We start from the raw sequence: 21,620 nt of genomic DNA, 5'->3' as shown, positions 1-21,620 counted from the left end.
TTATTGTGTCTGTACGCTACAAGCATGATGGAAATTGGCTTTTGATTATTAAGGCCTAGTCTGGAGCTGTCCCTTAGGATTTTCTGCTCATGTTTGTTCTGTGGGTTTTAGACGTTGTAAGGATCCGTAGGAAACGGATCTGCGAATCCATTTGGCTTATTCACATGCCAGGGTGAAGAATTAGAATTTTTTTTTTTTGTGTGGTCGGGATTTATTCCTTTTTTTTTTTTTTACCAATAATTTACAGAAGGATTTATAAAGGAAATATATGTTGGGCGTGAACTGTGTTTATTCTTGTTGATTGTCCTACTCCCATGATTGTAAATATTGGCTATGTTTGGTACTGTGGAAAATTGAAGGTAATTGCCATTTGATTAGATTTCTTTTCAGCTGCTGTCAAAGACTGATAAACATTTGTATGCAGACAACAATATTTAGATGCATAAGTCTGTATCTGCATACAGTTATTACAGATGTACTACTACTTCTCATTAATTTCATCTTTACACAAAATGCTTTTCCTATTAGTTAGTGTTATTATAGTTGATAAAATACACAAAGTAAAGTTAATTTGCGCGAATGTGGAGATATGCTTAAAATTGATGTAATGTACATGTTTGTCTGTGTTATTGAAATAGGTTGATGGTTATTTTCTTGGTCTCTCTAATTTATTGAAAATGTGTTGTTTCTATTGGTATAAATCTATGGTACATCACTAGGATGTGTATTACATTTAATGTAGAGTACCAGGAGATCACTCACTGTGGGTCACAAGTTTTTAAAAGTTTTTGATATAGAATTTATCAACATCTAACATGTTATTTTTGTAGAACATTTTCATCATCATTCATATCTAAATAATAGCCCCACAGACCATATATTGGTTTTTGAAACAAACAGCAGCATGTTTGTCAATGAACTGTGACACAGCAAGGTTCCCATGCTTTGTGGGTTAAATAGGTAGTACATATACTTTCCTGACTGATGATGCTGTATTTGACCATATTGGAGAATGAAATGTCACGAAATCGTATGGCAACACAGTGTTTATAGTGGTAGGTTAATAGTGATATATAGCATTAATAAAAAGCTGTATGCAGTGGCGTCCATTAGCAATCCCCTATAAAGGACATCTTGATGCATCCATTGATTGAATGTAGATCATGGATCCATGCTTTACTTTGGGGTAATTCATATCTGTGCAGTGTGCATGCTGGGCATCGCCAATATACCCAGTTGCGCACATGTGGTCTAGTATTGAAGTTTGCGATGCCTGAAAACGCTATGTCAGAGCTTCCCCAAACTCTGTCCTCAAGTCACCCAGGTTTTAAGGATATCCATGGTTGAGCACAAATGATTAAATCAAAAGACTGAGGTACTAATTAAGTTACCTGTGCCCAAGCATGGTTATCCCTAAAACCTGGACCGTTGAAGAGCGAGTTTGGGAACCTCAGTGTTCTGTTCCATTCCCGAGGCAGCACATGGAGTAACTGCCTGATATGTGTGCAGCCCAGCATTGAGGTGATGTCTGGTGGCACATCATACAGATTGATTCCTCCGCTTAGTTTGCTGGGTGCAGTAGTATCTTTCACTCTCCTTGCAAAAAATATTGTCCACTCATATTTACTGTATATTTATTATATTCTCAAACTGTGATAGTTTCTGGCCTTTACAGGTAAGTTGTATGTATTATTGTGTGATACAAGCTAAAAGTATTATTCTGTTCTCATTAAGAGGGTAGTATCACCTATCTTATTAAATCTAACTTTCTAAACAAATTAGCACTTAGCTTGGTCTCTCAATGTTGACATAAACTAAAACCAAGGAACAAACCAATATTTACTACATGGGGATAATAAAGCAATTAAAACCTGTGTCACTTTATTCTTCTCATGTGTCCAGATCTTCCCATTCTTGTTTTTTTTTACACACACGCACATACACACACGCACATACAAAGACTGGAGCGCTGTGGAATAACTGGAACATAGAATTAGCTAAATTAGTCTTCATTTGCTGCACATGAAATATATACTAAATTCTGTGGACTTCTTGGAAAAAAGGCTCACGAGACATCACCACGCTTTTCTAGTAATTGCCAAGGGTTGTGCAAATATCCTCTTTCCCAAAAAGAACATAATAATTGGCAATTTAACATTGAAAGATGTGAATAGCTGAAAAATTATTCAGTTGTATAGATACAGTATAGTATGTTTTAGTTTAGAATTATTTGCGCTGAAAAGTACAGTTAAAAATGTTTTTAATAAGAAAATGTTTCTGCTCTCAGGCCATCGAGGACGGAAATTTGGAGGAAATGGAAGAAGAAGTACGGCTGAAGAAGCGCAAGCGACGAAGAAACGTGGACAAAGATTTTGTAAAAGATGATGGTGAAAAGAGAGAAAAAAAGAGAAGGGGTCGACCGCCAGCTGAAAAATTGTCGCCAAACCCGCCAAAGTTGACCAAGCAGATGAATGCCATAGTTGATACTGTAATTAACTATAAGGACAGGTAAGCTTTTCATTTATGGTTTACTCTTGGCATAATTTCAAACCATATTTAAAAAAACAAAAAGTTACTAAAGGGATGGATTTCATTACCCCTCCCCAGCCACTCCAGTCTATGCAGCCTCCTCAGCTTCAGTGAAATCAGCAACAAGCACTCTCAGGCTCCCCAGACCCAGTCCTCCTCCAGAGCACTGTCTGACAGTGCCAGTCTTTCTCCCACCGCAGCCGCCGCACAAACAGTATGACAAAGTGACAGTGTCACCAAGCAGCCGCGGCACTGAACCGGCAGGGGCAGACAGACCTCCGCGGGCAGGCTCCTGATGTGGAGCTCCGCAGCGTGACCTCTGACGTCATGCGCAGCTGCACAGCCTGCCTGGCCCAGGACAGCGTCTGAGCCGAGTACTCAGTGCTTCCCAGCTAAATACAAATGTGCGCATGGGTGATGGCTATGGGAGGCCGGCGTTCGGGATCTAGGCGGTGAAAATTCTGACGCAGCATCCCAACAGGGTTAGGATACCAACACTTGTCGGTAGGTATCCTAAGCCTCTCTCTACCCTAACCCTCCCTCTACCCTAACCCTCCCTCCACAGTGCCTGAACCTAACCTCCCCCTCCTCGCACCCTAAACCTAATCCTCCCCAACTCCGCTACTTACCTTTGGGATGCTGGTGGTCGGGGTGCAAGTGCCAGGATTCTGACCGGTGCCGGCATCCCCTGTGTCAGAATACTGAATGTATGCGCACGCGAACACTGATCCCGTAAATCCCGCGATTGGTAGAACCAAGCCGAGATTCAAATCCCGGCATTTTTGGACCAAAATCCAGCAATCCCGCTGATCCCGATTCCAGGATTAGCCTCCCTAGATGGATGGATTTTTTTCCATTTCTAATTATTGATTAGAAATATTAACACAAATAGTAGTATTTCAGGACATATTTTTGCATTTTCAACAGCTCAGATGGAGTTTACAGGTTATATGGAGTATCATTTTCTATTGAAAATTCTGGTGCAGACAACATGGTGACTCTCTAAATACAGCGCACATGATCAAATCTATAGCACACTATTAAATCATACACATTTGACATCATTTTAAAACACAGAAATGTGATTAAAAAGATATATTACTCTCTTGGTCTGTTTGATGATCTTTCCTTCTCAGTTATTTCTCTTTGTAGGCTTTAGAACGGGATTAAAGAGTTTCTTAATTTCAGATGACTTTTGTTTCTTGCTTTGTACTATAACTCTTATTAAATGCATTGCTCCCTTTCTTTTCCATTGGTCTATGTATTTTACCAATACTTTTCTTTACTGTCAGATTTGTTTACTTTCTAAACCCTCCATTTGGGGCACACTGGGAACACGTTGGGGTATAGTGGATGCTGGTTAGGTGCAAAACATTAGATTAGATTACGTGTGGGGCTTTCTTACATCTGCAAAATGCATCTTTTGTTTTTATATTTGCTTTTAATTCCATTGCTCTGAACTGTGTCTGTGGCGAGTAGATTCCTGCATACAGTTCTGCACAATGCTTGATGGCTGTGCATGGGCTGGGGATGCCATAGCTTCCTGACCCCCACTCCCAGTGCTGGGCCTCGGGCAGCAAGGTCATTGCCAGGGAACGCAGTGAACAGGTCATCCACTGGCAGCCACTACACACCTTAAGTGGATGACTCTAAGCAACCTTTTCTCACTTCTGGGAGAGGGCCTTTTTCTTCTTCCATAGGGTCCACAGGGACTACCTTGGGGTATGTAGTTGGAGTAATCTATTGCACCAAACAGCTACTGCTTTCAAGCTCCCAGCATGCATAGGGCCTCCTCCCTATATACCCCTCCCCCGGCCACAGGCATTCAGTTTTTTTGTTTGTCTCGTGGCAAGTGTCCAGACGCACCTCTTATAACAGTAAGACTGCTTAGGCAGTCCTAAGCTTTTTGATTTTTTGATTTACCTTAGTTTTTTATATACCTTTACCTTAGTTTTTTATATACTACTGAGTTGAGTTCGTACTAAGCTTCCAAAGTGACGCATGTACTACGATTCCTACTACCTCCGCTGATGCCGAATCGCCAGCTCCTGATCTGGCCTTGGGGATTTTGGCGGGTCTCAGCGAAGCTTCGCTAGCAGCGACGCTGAGGCCCGGACTGCAATCGGATCCAAGAAGATGACAAGGAAAGGCGATTCCTCGTTTGCGGGGAATTGTACGCTGCAGTCCTGGCTTTCGGTGTAGGAGACGCATCGGAGGCTGCTGCGGGTGAAGGGCTCGTCAGAGTGCCTCACTAAGACCGCTGGGGCCTTATCGTCTGACGCCAGGGATGGGTAGTAGATGCACTGACAGCGCACTAGTAAGCGTCTACTACTGTGAGGCCAGCATACCTGGCCGTCAATATCGCAGCTTAAGCGAGATAAGCGCTCCCCCGGCCGCTCCTCCCCCAACCCAGACGCAACTTCCTGTGTGGGTATATATGACCATCTCGTGTATTGAGACGCTCGCAGTTCACCTATGGCGCGCTGCTGAAAGCTGTTGGCTCTCAGAGGTGTGGGTCAGTCTCCCTGTACGCCTCTCCCTTGGGTCAGGTATACTGTGCTCTATATCCTACCAAGGCCCCGGGGGTTCGGTCAGTTGATTCAGAGCCCATTTTGCATTTGCATTGGCATATGAAATTATATTTGCATTGTATGTGACTTTAATGCTAGCTGCTGTATTGACACTGTCTTTTATTTTCTAAACTGTCAGATATATATATCACTGTGTTTCTCCTCATCCCTCTGTACAGGTGTGTGGGGTTTTTCATTGTCTTACACATTTACTTGTGAAGACGGTCATATTGCATTTATATCTTCTACCTTTGATACATTGTTATGTCTAAAAGCACGGGAAAGAAGGAGGTTGAGCCTCCTACGCTGGTATCATGTAGATCCTGTTCGGCAGACTTGCCAGAACAGGATTTTGTGCAAGATGGTTTGTTTAGGGCCTGTTATAAACAGCCGATTCTCCAAATCGGTACACCAGCACCTGCACAAGAGCCACCGTGGGTGGCCTCTTGGTTCCAGGTTTTCTCGAATTTAGTGGACCGTGCAGCAGCTTCACAGGCTCCTGCAGCGGTGCTGCATCCCTCTAATGGGTATCCACAACATTTACATCTTTCTATGTATATGTCTCCCATGAATACTTTTTGGTTTGATGCTTATGCTCACTCTAGTCAGAGTAGAGTATGCTGCCGTTTATAGCTGCTCAGCAGGTAATGCAAGCGAATAGTCTAGTTGTGGTAAAACAAAAACATAAGAGAGTATCCCTTCAGACATTGCCTCAGGATCCTCACATGGCAGCATCATCAGACTCTGATACTCAGAGTTCCGGTACTTACTCGGTTGAGGAAGACCATCATTCCTCAGTAGATGTCCCCCCTCTGGTGAGAGCAGTTAGGTCTGTCCTAGGAATAGAGGAAGAGGAGGTTCCGCCTAAATCTAAGATTCCGGTCTTTAGGGGTCAGAAGGTGGCAAAGGATTATTTCCCTCAGTCTGAACAACTGACGGATCTCATGTCTGAAGCATGGAATACTCCTTATAAGCGTTTCCGTGCAATAAACAATTTAACTTCTCGTGACCCATTTTTACCGGGTGAGTGTAGCAAATGGGAAGTTCCTCCAACGGTAGATGCTCATGTGACAGGATTGATCCGGAGTTCTACATTACCTATCCCTGCCGCATCCTCACTTAAGGAGGCTACAGATAGAAAACTGGAAAACTATTTGAAATCAGTTTTTTCATTATCTGGAGCTATTACCAGGCCAGCTATGGCTTTTGCCTGGGTGGCCAAGGCTATGGAAGAATGGACGTCGTCTCTGGAAGATAGTATGCCAGATGCTACCAGAGAACAGTTGTCTTATCTCTGCAAAATACGAGAAGCAGCTGCGTATGTTGGGGAAGCAGTTATTGATGCAGGTATTCTGGCTTCGAAAAGTATCGGCAACCTCCTTGGCTACTCTGAGGACCCTGTGGCTAAGAACTTGGAAGGCAGATACAGGGTGCAAGAGAGCTCTTTGAGACTTTACCTTTTGTTCGGAAGGTACTGTTTGGGCCGGAATTGGATAACATTGTGACTTCTCTGGCAGCATCTAAATCTGTTGGGTTGCCCTCTACGTCTACCCCTAAATATAAGCAGACGTCCTTTCGCCTGCAAGGTCAGCTTTTATAATCCCCATTCCTGTGACGCAAAGGGAAGGGGTTATTATTCAAATTTGTTTCTGATTCTGAAACCAAATGGGTCTCATCGCCCTATTCTGAAATTTAAAGTTTCTCAACAAATTTATCCATGTACCCAAATTCCGTATGGAAACCCTACGGTCAGTTACGCTAGCAGTGGAGCCTGGAGATTTCATGGTTTCCCTAGACATACAGGATGCGTATCTGCATGTACCTATTGCACGTTTTCACCAAAAGTTTCTGAGGTTTGCGGCGAGTCAGCAACATTATCAATTTCAGGCTCTGCCCTTCGGTCTGTCTACAGCACATTTGTATATATGTGTGCTGCTGTTTGTAAATGGAATTTGTTGTGGGAAAAAAATGCTGCCACTTTGTATGCTGTTTCAGAGACTCAATCACATATAGATATAAAAGTGTTGCATACCAGATCAATTAGCAGTGTCTCCTGGTGCGCCCTAGTCACATCACATTGTGACTTAAACACATTTTCATCAAAGAAGACACCAGGAGCTAGCAGTGTCTCACGGACCTGGAGAGCCGAGAAGGGCTATTTGGTGCGACTGTAGTAAGGATGTGCAAGGACACATCTTTAGGTACTGTGACTGTTCCATTCTAAGGCTGGGTACACATCTAAAAAATTATGGTTGGGACAAATTCCCTTCACCCCGGATCATCCAAGTTTGCTCGCACACACTGTGATTTATTGAACGACTGAACGATGCCTTGTTCCGTCCTTCATTAAACTGTACGGCCCTGCATACGATATCATCTGATTGGCCGTGCAGCACAGCCAACCAGAAGGTCTCATATTCAACTCGTGGGAGCCGTGCAATTGTGGATACACACTAAACGATCTTCAAGATTCCAATATGACAAATCGTGAAGATATCGTTCAGTGTGTAACTGCCCTTAGTTCTTCAGGAAGAGGTGCCTAGAGACTTGTGCCTGGATTCCATTGTATTAGCTCATTCCCCTAATGAACTACCACAATTTAATAAAATATTCCAGAGTTGGCTTCTACATAAAATCATTTTATCTATCTTTTTCTTTGTTTTTGTGACTCCTAATATTATAGTGGACATGTGCTGTAGGCCTTAAGGCCCCCATACATCTGCGATGGATTGGGACAATTTGGTGATGATTGTCCCAATACATCTATAATTGACGATTGTATTAAAAAAGTGATCACAATCGGCAAATCAGGTTGTCCAACATGTTGGATTTCACAGATTAATCGGGGCCATACTGTAGTTTGCTAGCTAGTGTATGGTAGCAAACAACTGCTTTGCCGACCCCGTGTGTGTTTGTGTGTGGTGTGTGTGTGTGTGTGTGTGTGTGTGTGTGTGTGTGTATATATATATATATATATATATATATATATATATATACATATATATATATATATATATATATATATATATATATATACACACGCACATACACACACAGTGGCCTCTCTTTTGTTTTGTATAAGTAGGGTTTCTGGCAGAAACTATTCATACAATTGGAAAGTGAGAATGATCGCTCTAATTTTAGTTATTGTTGCAAAGTAATCTTTCTGGGCTATATCAGGCAGGCATTTTATCAGGCTGTGATGGATACTCTTTGTGTGAGGGTACGCCTTTTTTGTTTCTTTTGATTGGTGCAGATCATATTTCCTCTCATTAAAATGTGTGTAAGATACTTATGCAGAAGAGTTGGTAATGATGGTATGTGGATGGTAGACTTGGGTGCACTTAAGATTAACTCTGGGTCCCCTCATCACGAATATAAAACATTTAAAGTACAAAGGACAGTGGGAAATTACAGTGCAGTGCTGAGGTGTATCCTCAAACCTGGTATGGGGTTGTTTCTGTGATCTCCTGTAATGATATCTGAGTTCAGCTGTTAGACGCAGTGAGTTCACCTGTTATTTCTGTAGCCATCTCTGTTCCTCCTTTGATTTCTCTGGCCGCCTTGGTGGAAGCAGGTCATGCCACAACTTCTGTGAACATCGGAAAGAAAAGCCCTGGATTTGTGTTAAGCAGCGAGCATAATGTCAAACGAAAATATGAGGCAGAAAGCTTGCAAATAACTTTTACATGTGCACAGTAGCACAAAAATGAAAAGCCTTTTCTAGAACCAGAGTAGAGAATATATTGAGTTTATGTAAATGGTGAACTGTTTTGACACACACTTTCCCCACCAACAGCTGCAATTTGTTTCCCACACATTGTAGATTGTAAGCTGGATGATCTATCACTCCCTCGATGTACAGCGCTGCGTAATACTGTACGTCAACACTTTATAAATGAACTATAATAATAATGGAGCAAAAGAGCTTACATCCCGAACTTCTGGTGAGGCCTAGAAATTGAATACAAAATAAGTATTATATCAGTAAGTGGTGGAACTGTAAGGGTTGTGACAATGCCCAAGCACCAGTTCCAAGGTTCCTTCATCCCCTCCCCAAGACCCCAGCCAAGTGGGCATTGCATGTGCAGTGGGGTCAGGTCCTCCTCTTTGTTCTTCTCAGAGCCTAGTTGTGGAGCCAAGAGCAGCATGTCTGGGCCCTTCCCCAAATTTCTCTATGCGCAATACCGCCGCTGTATATAGTCACACTTTTGAGGAAGTTTGTAACAAAGCAAACAGATTCATTTATAAAATAAACTACTTTTAAGTACAGGTAATAGGTTGCACTTAAACCTAATTCTCTAAAATATCACAGAGGTCTTAGGCAAAGCCTGGGGTTACACATTTTAAACTAAGTTAGATTATTAAGATTTCATAATTTACTTTTGGCAACAACACACTGAGATTTACATTTACAGTAAGTAGTAAATCCAGCTAAAGGGTGCACACTCATGCATTGTGCAGCTTTATTTTTACACTGCAATTTAGAGTAGTATTTGCTTGCTTCTCCCTCCCAACTGTATATCTGTCTGCACAATTTAAATTTGTGAAGACCCACCCCCTCCAATATACAATGTGATTCTCCAAGCTGTCATTCTACCTGCATCCTCCCTTGTCTAGTTTCTACCTTATTTGAGATCCGCTGTGCCTGCTACAGTTGTGTCCTCATACACTATTGCCGCAGTCACGCCAACCAGCCTTCCTCGCCACGCCAGGTCTAGTGTGTCTCTGTTTGCGCCGAGTGCCTTTTACAAGTATTTTTGTTTGAATGTGCACCTTAGTCGCAATGGAATGTGACAGAACCGCTTAAAGAGACTGCACTGATTAATTTGATATGCAACACTTTCATATCGGTGGCTGAGTCTGAATCTGTATACAAAGTGCTACGATGCAGAGGCCGTAGCTTTTTTTCACACCAAGTTCTGTGCGACTTTGTACGTATTTAGAATTCATTCCTGTGCAGTTAAAGTCGCACACCAGCGTCTATGGTGTGTGACTTTATCTTCGATTGGGATGCCGGGCGCCGGTCTACCGGCATCGGTAAAATGACCGTCGTCTAGACGCCGGGCATTTCACCCTCGCCGGGATATAACAGTCGGGAAGCCGGCTGTCGGCATGATGTCACCGGGTTCCGGATTGCATACCCTCTAGAAAGCATTCCTTTACCAGTACTGACTGTCTTCCTGTCTCTCCAGCAAATAATGGATTATAATATCTTTTATTGAAAAAGCGCTGACTTATTACACTGCTCTGTACTTTAAACATGCTTGGGATCGGCATAAATATATAATTACAAAAAACTGACGCTCACATAGGGTTGAGGTTACCAAAAGGTAAAAAGGTAAAAAAAAGGGCAGACTACATGGGCCAAGTGGTTCTCATCTGCCATCAAATTCTATGTTTCTATGATACCCAAATGAGCACTTGAGAGAGTACACGTGCATGGTTTCCCATGTAGATTTGGGAGCTAAACATTGATAGTGTCTGATGATACACAGATAACTAATAATACAATCTTCAAAAAGTGTTACATTTCTCTCTATATGTTAGTGACTATTATATAGAAATATATAGAAACTACTGAGATACATTTGAATTTGGGCATATGAACTCCAGATAAAACATAAAAATACTTCTAGCAATTAAGATACTGTACGCAGTTAGCAGTAATTCTGGCATAAATTATATGTTGGCATCTGAAGACTAATCTATCTTAACGCCATATTCCAACATTTTTTGAGTTAAGTCTGGCGGTAATTTTAGCTTCTCACATGTTTAATGTTTGTTTATATTAGGTTAGGGTATTTATTGGCATATTTATTTAAATGTGTGGCAGCCCCTGAATATTAACTCTACTGTACTTATTGCTGTATATTGCGGGAAGAAGGATTCTGTTTTCTCCTGTGATGTACCAGTTTGAATCGCCTGGACACCTGCTCTGGTCAGGAAGAAGTGAAGTGATTGCGTTGCGATCACTTTACATCTACATACGGACCTCAGAGCAGCTACTGCACGTATGTGGCTTTCCAGCTGTGCATGCACAATACAGAAAGTCCTGCAATGCGCTTCAGGATCTGCAAGACCTTCCTCCATCAGGGCAGCCCCATTGTAGGTAATGAAGATGGCGTTAGCCCACACAGGCAAGATCCGCAAAACTTCGCTTTGTGGATCTTGTTAAATACGAACTATAGTCATAGAAAACTATAGGGAGGGCCGCTGCAGGGGGAGGTGGACAAAAATCAGGACATATCTCTGATATCTCCTCTTTGGTACTTTCAATGGACACTTAATTCTGACCTTAAACCTGCGGAAACAGCAGTTTCTGCATATTGATGAATAAATAGGCCCCTTTCTACTTCAGGGTCCATAGGGGGTCCACACGGTTGACCTTGGGGTATAGCTGGATCTGGATCCATGGGCACCACGCAGTTAAAGCTTTTGCTGCTCCCAGGATGCACTGGGTCCATCCACCTCTATACCCAGCCACAGGCACCTCAATTTTAATTGGTACCCGGCCTAAGGCGGGTCACCTTAGCGCAGGGGGGCTTAGGTTATTTTTAGAGTTTTTAATTACTTTTTTTTTTTTTTATTGACTCAGAGCGGCAGCATCAGACTATCCATTGGACGTCCAAGCTGCTGCTCCTACACCCCGCTGGCGCCGCGACACCAGTACAGATCTGGGGATCGCGGCGGGACCCCAGAGTCTGTACTAGCACGGGCTCTGGGCTCTCCCACGACAGCTGCCGGAGCGCCGGGGATAAGGTAAGACGCGAGTCACTGCTTGCGGTGACCCACTTGTGTCTATGCAGTCGCATGCCTCCGGTCTCTGGGGACGGACCGGAGGCGCTAGCAGTGGCGGCGGGCTCCCCCTCTCCGGAGGCATACCCCGCGGGACCACTAGACCACCAGGGTATTATGCGGGAGCCAGCGTCCCTGGGGTTAATTGCTAGCCATGGGGAGGCAACCTTCCCTGTTTAGCGGTTCCTCCCCTCAGCTCAGCGCAACTTTCCGCTTAGGTCTGGTGACGCTGAGCTGCTTCCTCCTGCGGCCACTCCTCCTCTGAGGTCTCTGGCGGCCATCTTCTCTCCAGTGGCAGCGCAGATCTCGCAGGCAGTGTGCGGTCGGTCCCCCTGTGTTCCTCTCCCCTGCTAAAGGATAGCGTACACAGCACTATAGCCCTCCCAGACACTGAATCTGGGCGGTGGATTGTAGTGACAAGGTGCAGTGAATATTTGCTAGTGCTGACTGTGCTTTATTTCTACTTACTGTCAGTCTATGACTATCCCTTTACTTCTACAGTGTGTGTGGGAAGGGCTTTTCTTGGATCTCGCTTATATAAATTCATGTATTTGTGAGGTCGGTCACATACTGTTGTGTGCTACACGGTGCCATATTTGTGGGCTTGTGTGCTGCATGCTTGTGGGTGCGCCAAGAGTATATACTGAGCTTCCCTGTTGTGTTGCTGTATATATATATATCTGTGTATATATATTTTATCATGTCTGATGAGGAAGTTGAGCGCTTTACGGCTCCCACTCTGCTCACCTGCAGACGCTGCGAATATGGAGCATTTATCACAGGATGGGCTGTGTGTGAGGTGCCGTCGGTTACCTGGTCCCCCCAACTCTGACGACCCCTCCTCTAACTAACGAGCGTACGAAATAGCGAGCGTACATCCCCGAAATGGCTTGAAAGGAACGCACGCACAAGTATAAACAGGAAGTGGCCTTGTCAGATGTCGATTACCTGCTCCTTTATTCTGCCTACCTCCATCAATCGTATCATACCAATCAATGTATCAATTAGCTTAATTGTTTGTTTTTTTTCAACACAATGCAAGAAACTTTACTCTTGTCTGTGTTTGTGTTTACCCGCAGAATACGTACGGATGAAACATTCGCTTTTATTGTTTAAAAAACATGTGAACCACAATTAAACAATTGTACTATTGCTGTGTATCCCCGCATATTTCCCTGGGTTCATTTCTTTATTTAAATTTGCTTACGCATGTCACTGCATCAAGCCTATCCTAACTCTCCAGAGATTTCTGGCCCTGTCGAACACATGACTCATACACTAACCAATAAAATTGCTCCTGTTAATTTCCAAAATACATTAGCCAATCAGAAAATTTTTAGACACTTTATCAAAAATGATTTTTAAGAAAAACACCATTGCCATCATGAGAGCCTCCGCATTCACCAGGCGTGAGCTGCTGGTGCTTACGGAGGTCATGGATCGCCGGATCACCAGCCAGCCAGAACCCATGACCAACCGGCAGAAGCGCTCCGCGTATGCGGAGGTACGGTCCCGCCTGCGGTCCTTCGGATCACGCCGCAACATCGGGCAGCTGGAGCGCAGGTGGTCCGACCTGCAACGGCGAACGCCCCGCTTGCTGGCATGCTTTCGCATGCAGATCCTGGCAAGTAAGTGTTATGTATTGTGGTTTTAATGTTTGTGTTTGTGGGGCAAACTGCGTGTGCATGTTTTCCTGTCTGTTCTATTTATTATTTGTACTCATATCTGCGTGTGCATGTTTTCCTGTCTGTTCTATTTATTATTTGTACTCATATCTGCGTGTGCATGTTTTCCTGTCTGTTCTATTTATTATTTGTACTCATATCTGCGTGTGCATGTTTTCCTGTCTGTTCTATTTATTATTTGTACTCATATCTGCGTCTGCATGTTTTCCTGTCTGTTCTATTTATTATTTGTACTCATATCTGCGTGTGCATGTTTTCCTGTCTGTTCTATTTATTATTTGTACTCATATCTGCGTCTGCATGTTTTCCCTCTTTTTATGAATTGTTAATTCTACTGCTATTTTTTTTGGTTTTATTTCTTTTTTCTTTTTTTTTTTTTTTTGTTTGTTTGCCCGGATTTGTCCATAAACTAAACGCAATTTATTTGACATATTTTAGGGGGACAGCCAAGACTCCGCCGTCAACGTCGGCGTTCCCGCCCACTCTCCCCAACCCCCAGCCAACACTCCACCCCAAATCTTTCGCCTATTCCCCACTCCTCCCCATCCTTCCCAGACCCTCTCCCGGAAATGTCGGGCCTCCTTCCCCTCCGTCCCACTTCCCCCTCTCCTCCACCCACCCCTCTTCCAATTACCCCCTCCCCGGAGTCCAGCATAACTCCGCCCCATTCTTTGGGGAATGACGGATCCTCCGAGGAGGATCATGGAGGTTTTGCCGGAGCTCCCGATTTGTTTCCCGGTATGTTTTTTATTATTTTTTTTTAAAGCACAAACTGTTTGTATGTAATCATGTGTCGTGCCTTTCTTCGTGTTTTTGTGGCTTGACTTTTGTTGATTGTGAAGGTTTGCCTTTACCTCTTCCTGGTGATTTAAGCATACACATATCATACCTGTGGGAATTTGTACCTAGGCCTTGTATTTTTGCCAGCCCACCCTTTTTATTTATGTTTTTGGGTTTAGGAGTGATTTGTTTTTTTTTTAATGTTTTTCTGTGGAGTCCCTATTGTTGTATTAACCCACACACTTTTCTCACCCACAGAGGAACAGAGGCGTCGGCAAGAGGTGGCGGATGTTGTGGGGCAGATGCGCCACCATGTAATCGGCCTTCTGGTGGCCCTCGACCGGCTGTCTGGCCTCCTTCGGCATTAGTTTTTTTTTTTTTGTTGTATTTGCCAAATAAATTTTTAAAGACAAATATACGTTGTGGCTCATTTTTAAAAACCAAAACCAAGATAGTTTAGCCTGACATAAGTTCCTGCAAGGATTTCCCTTTTTTAAAAGTTAGATTGTGTTTTGTCTTTGTATGTCAAACAGACACCAGAAACACATAACAGTAACAATGTAATTTCCCTTTTTGGGTGTAGTGTCAATTTCAGATTTCTACATTTTCCAGGTTCCTACTTGGTGCGCAAGCTGCTTAGGCCAATCTTACAAATCCCAAGGTTGGGCCAGGCTTCCTTTTGGTGTGGATTGGAAAGCTGAAAACATATTTCAGTTTTGCTCAACTGGCGTCAGTACTGGTTTACCCCTTAGTAAAATGTAACTTGTGTTAACCTGGTTACACTTGCTGTTAACGTCCCAAAAAAGGAAGACCATTTCACTCTTCAAACATTTATTCACCACATAACAGAGAAAACAAAGTGGTCACTCCCAAAAAAAATACACAGTGATAAATTCAAATACAACACATACCAAGAAAAAAATAAATAAAAACACAAAATCAAGAACTGGTTGACGAAGGACCATGCCAACATGATTCCACAAACATGGCGTTGCGATATGGGTTCCAGAATATATGCCCAAAAGGACCAGATCCAGGTTTGGTAAGGGTAGCAGGAAGTAGTGAGCGTTGGAGTGCCAAAGATTATGTGGACAAACAGAAGATGGTGAGAAAATTAAAAATAAATTAGATGTTTGCCAAAAAAAACAAACACATTAGGTATAAACACTGGAGTTTTGAACAAACTTACCTAAAAAATCTGGCCACCACATCATCGCGTATGGCCCCCCCACATACTGACCTTCGACCAACCTCGGGGGGGCCATCCTCAGGTAAGGCATCCTCTGGCTGCATTGGGACACCACTCCTTATGGCAATGTTGTGAAATATCCCACACAGGACCACAATTTTAGACACCATATCCGGCACATACATGAGCTCGCCACCAGAGCGGTGGAGGCATCTGAATCGGCCTTTTAAAAGGCCGATACAGCGCTCCACCACTTGCCTGGTGGCTGTAAGTGCGAAATTATACGCACTTTGTGGCCCTGGTGTGGGAGCCAAATAAGGAGTGAGCAGCCAGGACATGCAAGGGTATCCACTGTCTCCTGTGAACAAAAATAGACCACATCAGGAACACTGTGTATCAAGCTTAACATTGTTATGTACTAAAGGTCTCCACTTACCCAGAAGCCACGCATCACCAGCTTGTAGGTTGGTTAATTTCTGCCATATCCCTGATTGCCGGATGACGAAGGAGTCATGTGCACTTCCTGGTAATTTAGCATTCAGGGACAGGATCTGGAGGGAGGCATCACATACCACCATTACATTCAGGGAGTGATAGTGTTTCCTGTTTCTAAATATTGCCTCCAGCCGTGCTGGAGGCTGAAGTGGTATGTGAGTACCATCCACAACCCCTATGATGTGTGGGAAGCCAGCTATTTGGTAAAAATTGGCCTTGGCCACACTAAGGGCACCCATATCCAAAGGCATTTTAATAAAATGATGGAGGTGCTTGAAAAGTGCCTCCATCACTGCCCTCAGGATCCGGGAAAAGGAGGATTGGGAGATGCCCGCCACTATTCCCACCGTTGTTTGAAACGATCCTGAGGCACAGAAATGTAACACCGCCATAAATTGCGTCAGTGGTGGTATTGCTGTTGGACTGTCAATTTGCCGCTCAAGATCACTTTCTATTAATGAGAGAGTGTCTATGATGATTTTGGGAGGTAGACGGTAGCGTCTTAAAACCTCATCATCGGGCATTCCAAAAAGGGTGACACGTGTTCGAAATATCTGGGGCCTTGCATGCCTACGATGCCTACGCCTGGGACGAGTTTGAGGTTGGTCGTCTTCCGGGAGCAGGGCCAGAACAATTCGCCCCAGATCTACCTGAAATTCAAAGTTTACAATGTAAGGCTTTTGACCCACCCCAAAAGTAAGAAAAAACAACTTAGCTTTCTGATACCATCCATAGCTGCTTACATGCCGGGGTATTGTCATGATACGTATAAACTGTAAAAAAGGCAACAATGAGACTTCAAAAATTTAGAGGGTGTTTTTTTTGTTAAAAAATTGTTGCAAGCCAACACAGAAAATAGCGGAAAAACACATTTGGCCATCGATGAAAACTACATTGCACACCGTACGTCAAATAGGGTTCAAATGGACCCAAAAAATGGAAAAGGGAAAAGCAAAACTGGATTATATGATGAATAAGCCGTCAAAAATGGGATAAATTATTCGCAAATGCAAGTCACTACACCAACAGTCAAAAATGCGGTAAATTATTCGCAAATGCAAGTCACTACACCAACAGTCAAAAATGCAGTAAAGTATTCGCAAATGCAAGTCACTACACCAACAGTCAAAAATGCAGTAATTCATTCGCAAATGCAAGGCGCTACACCAACAGTCAAAAATGCGGTAAATTATTCGCAAATGCAAGTCATTATACCAACAGTCAAAAATGCGGTAAATTATTCGCAAATGCAAGTCACTACACCAACAGTCAAAAATGCGGTAAATTATTCGCAAATGCAAGTCACTACACCAACAGTCAAAAATGCAGTAATTCATTCGCAAATGCAAGGCGCTACACCAACAGTCAAAAATGCCGTAATTCATTCGCAAATGCAAGACAAAAAATGGACTTACCCAACTCGAATATATAAGATGTCCTCAAAAAACTTCTTTGGGTCCGAAAACAAAAAAAAACTAAAAAAGATGAAATGAGTGTTAAACAAATTAACTAACCACAAAACAGAAGAATACACCAATTGGCCACAAATTTGAATGCACAAAACTTACCAAATCAGGAAAGGATGTTGAAAAAATGAAAAAAATGCGAACGGAAAAACCAAAGAAATGTAGCAAAAACAAACAAAAAAACAACTCTCCAAAATCCTCCAAACGCAACCAACCAACCAAATCCAAACCACTTAACCGACAACACTCCAACAACCCCACCTCGAATCCACACACACCAAGCCATAAATAGTGTTTATTTTCCCGCACAAATTAAGGATGAATCATAGGGACGCACAATCAATGATGCGGCCGCAAACTAACGACGCATGTATAAATACGTCACGAAATCACATAGAATTTCTGGATGATTTCATGCTGGAAGCAGAGACATGGCTTCAAACCAGGGAAACAATGGTCAAAATTGCGGCGGTAAGGCCTTCATGCATTTTGTGTCAATGAGTATTTTAAAACATAATATTGTGCAAGTTGTGAAGTGGCTAAATCTGCATATTTACCCAAATAGGTGAGGAGGATGACATGGAAGAGACTGCTGGCCCCAGTCAACCCGCCAAAGCTGCAAAAAAAAAAAGGCAGCCACATTTCACAAGCAAGGAGATGGAGGTTTTGATCCAGAAGTGCGTTGACATCCTGCCCCAGGCAGCCAGGAATATGAGCCAAAGCCAGAAGTGGAGAATGTGGGAGGAGGTCGCCGTTGCTGTCAATAGGGTGGGTGATTATGTCCGTCTAGCCCGGGATGTCAAACGGCGGTAAGTAAACACTTTCCCATCCTATAAACAAACCCCATTGTAAAAAAAAGGATAATGGTTCCAAATTCATTCCACAGATGGGCAGACTTCAAATATCGTCTAAAACAAAAACTTGCCGACAGGGCTAGGCATGCAAGGGGGACAGGTGGGGGTCCCACCCCTGTGTCATTGGAGTTGACAGACTTAGAAGAGATGGCACAGGGGTGTGTGCAGGCTGTGGAGGTGTTTGGCGTGTCCAACATGGATACGGACATGCCAGACTTTGCGGCTCCTCATGTTGGCCAAGGTAAGTCTTGTGATGTCACCAACTCAGAAATGCTATTGTGCCAATATGTAGATTCTAATGTGAGTCTTTTCTCCAATTTCCTAACAGAGACAGAGGCGGATGAGTCTGCTCCAGAGGGGAGCCTTGGCCGCAGAATTTCTGCTGACTCTGCAGGGGAGGAACCAGTACATCCGGCTGAGGACCCTGCAGAAGCCAGTCCAGGGCGTGCCCCCTCGCAGGCAGTGGGCCTCCTCACAGAACTCAATTTTAAATCGGATTGCCATACGGAGATTCTGCAGAGGATGGACGCCAGTCTGATACGGGTGGCTGAGGCCCTGGAGCAAAATGCTGCGGCCAACGTGACCATTGCTCAGGCCCTGGCGGAAAATACCAGGGCCAACATCCGCATCGCCGATGCCCTGGAGCAGCTCGTTCGCCAGCACATGGTGGAGCCGACCTCCCTTCCTGCCGGAACATCCAGATCCTCTACCTCTGGCACAACATCAGGCAATCCTCCAAATGTGCCTAGCCCTGTGCCTAGTCCAGAGGCCACAACATCTGCCTCTGGACAGGCCAGCCCGATGGCATCCCGGACCCGGTCTGGCGCCCACCCTCACCCAGCCAAACGGGCGAGAAAACGGTGACAGCAATGGCGACTTTTCCCACTTTCCTTCTGTGCTTGGCTCATATTCCTTTCTGGTCAAAACTTCCCTCTCCTTTCTTGTGAAATGTTTTTAAATTTTGTATTTACGCTTATGTTAGTAGTTATGTTTTTTTTTTTTTTTGATCAAATATCTTGGCCACAAAAAAAGGCAATACAATATTATGCCAATTTGTTTGTGTGTAAACAATAAATTAAAAACAAAACACTGACATTGTATTGTGACATTATTGTACAAATGGGTTACATTTAATCCTGGCCTTAAACGCAAAAACTGACCCTCTTCTTTTTTTTAAAAAAAAGGCCTCTTTAAGGAACGTTTAAAAAAACACATAGCGATGCAAATTCCACAGTAAACCAAAAAAAAGGGGAGCTAATTAAAAGATGATGACATTATTGTTACAATAGGCCATAACCACCAAATTGTGGCCAAAATAAAAGCCCAAAAATGTACGCTAATTGATTGTGTAATCATGACATTAGCAGCTCTGATTTCCACCTGCGTACGCTTTTGTGCTATCCCAATAAACTGCTTTCCAAACACATACCAAGCCGGATTTCAATCCAACACTAATTACTTTACTGACCAGCCACGATTAATCGCTGCACCATCGTGGAGTCCCGGGACGGAGGAGAAGGCCATCGCCAATGTGGTCGAGTAATCCTGACCCTAAGCTGTGCGAGCATTTTGAAGGGAAAGCGGATGTTTCAGTGACGTATGAGACGGTCCGAACACATTTGACGTTCGCATCTGCTAATGTATGTACGCCCCAAAAACGCCTCGCCACGCCTGCGTTTTTTCATCTCCACCCCCGTCAACACCCAAAAACGCCCTGTTCTGTCAATCACATTTGACATGTCACTTCCTGTACGCTATTTTAGGAACGAGAGAAAAAAAGCTCGCAATCTGCCGTACGCACATGCGCGGTGTAACACCGACGCATGCGCGGTTAGTCAACATCGGAACGCAACGAGCGTACTGTTGTTAACGTGCGGCTCTGAATGAGGGCCTCAGTCTCCTCCGGTGACGCAGCAGTCCGTCATTCCCCTCCCATGGTCTCCCGCAGGCGGGTCAACCACCATGGGTGGATGTGTTCTCCAGTTCAGTCCAGAGTTTGGCGGCCTCATCTTCAGCCTTTCAAACTATGTTGTGTAGTGACAAGCCTCAGAAGGCGTCAAAACGCACTGGTATGTCATCCCAGTCTGCGCAGCTATCAGACTCAGATGAATCCTCGGATGAGGGGGAATTGCTTGAGGGCTCTGATTCGGATTCCCCTGAAGTGGAGACGAAATCTTCCATTAATGTGCGGACGGTGCGGTCCATTCTTGATATAGAGGATGACGCCGCGGCCCCTAAGTCCAAGTATCCAAATTTTAAGCAGGCAAAGGTGACTTTGGCTGTTTTTCCTCTCTCTGACTAGCTGACTGATCATATGGTGGATGCCTGGCAGTCGCCTAGTAAGAGATTCCAGCATCTAGTTATCCGTTTCCTGCAAGTCATTGCAAAAAGTGGGAAACCCCGCCTGCGGTGGATTCTCATGTCACTCGCTTGATCAAGGGTGCTACCTTGCCTATGCCGTCCATTTCATCCCTAAAGGATCCCACGGACAGGAAAGTGGAGACTTGTTTAAAATCCATTTATTATCTCGCTGGTCCGTCCATGGCCATCTCTTCGGTGGCTAAAGCCATTGAGAGCTGGCCCAATGTACTGGAAGATACTTTTCCTGAGGAAGCTCCGGAGGTTCAGAGAGCTTTAGTTGGACAGATGAGGGATGCCGCTTCCTATATTGGAGAAGCATCTTTGGATGCCAGTCTTCTGACTTCCAGAGTTTCGGAGGCAGCGGTCTCTTCTCGACGGTCTTTGTGGCTTCGTTCTTGGAAAGCGGATGTGGATTCCAAGAAGGGCCTGGAGGCATTACCCTTTAATGGGGAGATTTTGTTCGGTCCTAACCTAGACAAAATTGTTTAAACCTTGGCAAAGTCTACGTCGGCGTTTCTGCCATCAGCAGCTGCACCTTCTAAGGCTAGGACCTCAGCCTTTCGGTCCTTCCGTACTCAGGATAAGTCCAAGGGTCAGTCCTTCCCGAGGCAGTCGTCAACCAAGGCTGCTCCTGGAGCACTAGACGCCCAGCTACCAAGCCTGAGGATAAGCCTTCAGCCTGATGGGACGGGCCTCTCTCTGGGGGATCCCAGAGTGGGAGGCCGACTTCTTCAATTCACCCAGTGCTGGTGCAATACCACCATGGATGCTTGGGTACGAGAAGTGGCCTCTCAGGAGTACGCCCTGTCCTTCCATCACAGACTCCCCCAACAGTTCTTCTGCACGAGTCTTTCTCAGGACAAGAACCAAGGCCTTGCAGATTCAGGAAGCCA

The 21,620-nt window shown here is 44.2% G+C and overlaps 1 protein-coding gene across 9 annotated transcripts in view; it reads left to right on the top strand.

Annotated features, from left to right (window-relative positions):
* Nucleotides 1-21,620, top strand: part of SMARCA2 (SWI/SNF related BAF chromatin remodeling complex subunit ATPase 2) — a 233,705-nt gene that overhangs the window by 192,532 nt on the left and 19,553 nt on the right. For all 9 annotated transcript variants that reach the window (XM_088476593.1, XM_088476591.1, XM_088476597.1 and 6 more), the window contains one exon: nucleotides 2,288-2,508. In XM_088476593.1, coding sequence (XP_088332719.1) covers nucleotides 2,288-2,508 — 221 coding nt within the window. The remainder of the gene's footprint in view (nucleotides 1-2,287; nucleotides 2,509-21,620) is intronic.

This window comes from Taudactylus pleione, unplaced genomic scaffold (genome assembly GCF_031769625.1).
Source record: "Taudactylus pleione unplaced genomic scaffold, aTauple2 ptg000190l, whole genome shotgun sequence".
NCBI lineage: Eukaryota > Metazoa > Chordata > Amphibia > Anura > Myobatrachidae > Taudactylus > Taudactylus pleione.
The sequence above is the reverse complement of the archived record's forward strand: the minus strand, read 5'-3'. Positions and strand labels throughout refer to the sequence as shown.